The 1,564-nt window shown below is 56.6% G+C and overlaps 1 protein-coding gene across 3 annotated transcripts in view; it reads left to right on the top strand.

Moving 5' to 3' along the window:
• The first annotated feature begins 254 nt into the window (after positions 1-254).
• LOC110294809 (splicing factor U2af large subunit A-like) overlaps positions 255-1,564 on the top strand; it is an 11,822-nt gene continuing 10,512 nt past the window's right edge. For 2 of the 3 annotated variants that reach the window (XM_021163294.1, XM_021163293.1), the window contains exon 1: positions 255-1,551. In XM_021163294.1, the coding sequence (XP_021018953.1) occupies positions 479-1,291 (813 nt within the window). In that variant the 5' untranslated portion in view covers positions 255-478 and the 3' untranslated portion in view covers positions 1,292-1,551. The remainder of the gene's footprint in view (positions 1,552-1,564) is intronic. The other variant, XM_021163295.1, reaches the window with a different exon arrangement.

Raw genomic sequence — 1,564 nt, 5'->3', positions numbered from 1 at the left:
TGTGTGTGTGGTATGCGTGTGCGTGGCAGGCTGGGAGGCAGAGACACTGCACCCTGGCGGCGGCGGCCGGGAGTCGAACGGGTTAAGACTGGAGGCAGCGAGTGTCTTCCTAACCGCACCTGGCTCAGTATCGGTCACGTGGCCAGGGTTTCACCTGCCCTGCTGGGCAGGGACAATCAGGCCGCTTGTTCCCTAAGCCGGTCGCCATGGTGACAGGAGTGTGCCTGGGGAGGTCACAGGGGCAAATTCCTGCCTGCTGGTCCGGGTGTGGCAGGGGCATCAGCTGGATTGTAGCTTGTTTAGGAGATTCCCGAGGGCCCCTGGAGGTTCCCGCTGGGGCTCAGCCTCCCAGGGGCCCCCCCAGTGTGGCTTCCCACCTTGCCACCTGAGGTCCCGTTTCTCCATCTGCCTGGTGTCTTCCCAGATTTTGAACCTAAGCGGATCAATCTGTTGATGCTTTCCGTATACATTGGCAGGCATGGCACCCCAGGCGCAACAACTCCAGATGGAAGACATACTATTACCCCTCAAAAAAATTCTACAAAAAAACCAGATGAGGAACAAAAGGAAACAACTTCAAAGGAGGGAGGCAGCCATGACACGCCAGCCATTCCAGGCCAGGCACAGCTCATCAGCCACACCGCGCCAGGCACACTATCGCAGGCGCGGTACAGCAGCCAAACCACGCCAGGCTCAGCACGGTAGTCACAGCTTGTCAACCACATCACGCCAGTCTCAGCACACCCGGCACACCACGCCCAGCACAACACACCAGGCACAACACACCCGACACACCAAGCCAGGCAAACCGTACCAGGCACAGCATGCCAGGCAATCCAAGCCAGGCGAAGCACGCCAGAGACACCACACCAGGCAAACCACACCAGCCACACCACGCCAGTCACACCATGCCAGGCACAGCACCTCAAGCTCAGCCAGCCAGAGACACCATAGCAGGCCCAGCACTTCAACCACAGCACACCAGGCACATCAAGCCAGGCACAGCATGCCAGGCTTGCCACACAAGGCACAGGACACCAAACACAACACACCAGGCACAACACACAAGCCACAGCATGCCAGGCGCAGAATGCCAGGCTCGCCACACAAGGCACAGGACACCAAACAGGACACACCAGGCACAACACACCAGCCACAGCACACCCGGCACCACTCAACAGGCACAGCGCAGCTGGCACGGCGTACCAGACACAGCCAGCCAAGTCCACGCTGCGTCTACACTTGCTTTAAGGTAGTAGCAATCTGCTCTGCTTGGGAAAAGCCTTTCTGAAGGTTATAATTCTATCTTCGCTGCCTGCAAGCTCGAGCCTTTGTTAATTGAGGATCTACTATATGCAAAGGTCCGGGGTGCAAGAATCCTTGCCAGTTCTGCTCCAGATGGAACAGATACCAATACTTTAAAAAAACAAAAACAAAAGCAACACTTCAAAGCATAGAAGCGGACCCAATCCTGGATCTTCTAAGATGGCAGATCTGAAAGAGACGGTTGAGTGAAAGACCTGGAGGCTGAGGTGAGAAGGATTTGTCCAGGTGAGTGGGGTTA

This window comes from Mus caroli, chromosome 5, assembly GCF_900094665.2.
Source record: "Mus caroli chromosome 5, CAROLI_EIJ_v1.1, whole genome shotgun sequence".
In the NCBI taxonomy this organism is placed as follows: Eukaryota; Metazoa; Chordata; class Mammalia; order Rodentia; family Muridae; genus Mus; species Mus caroli.
Note: the sequence above shows the minus strand (reverse complement) of the source record. Positions and strands in the feature narration are given on the sequence as shown.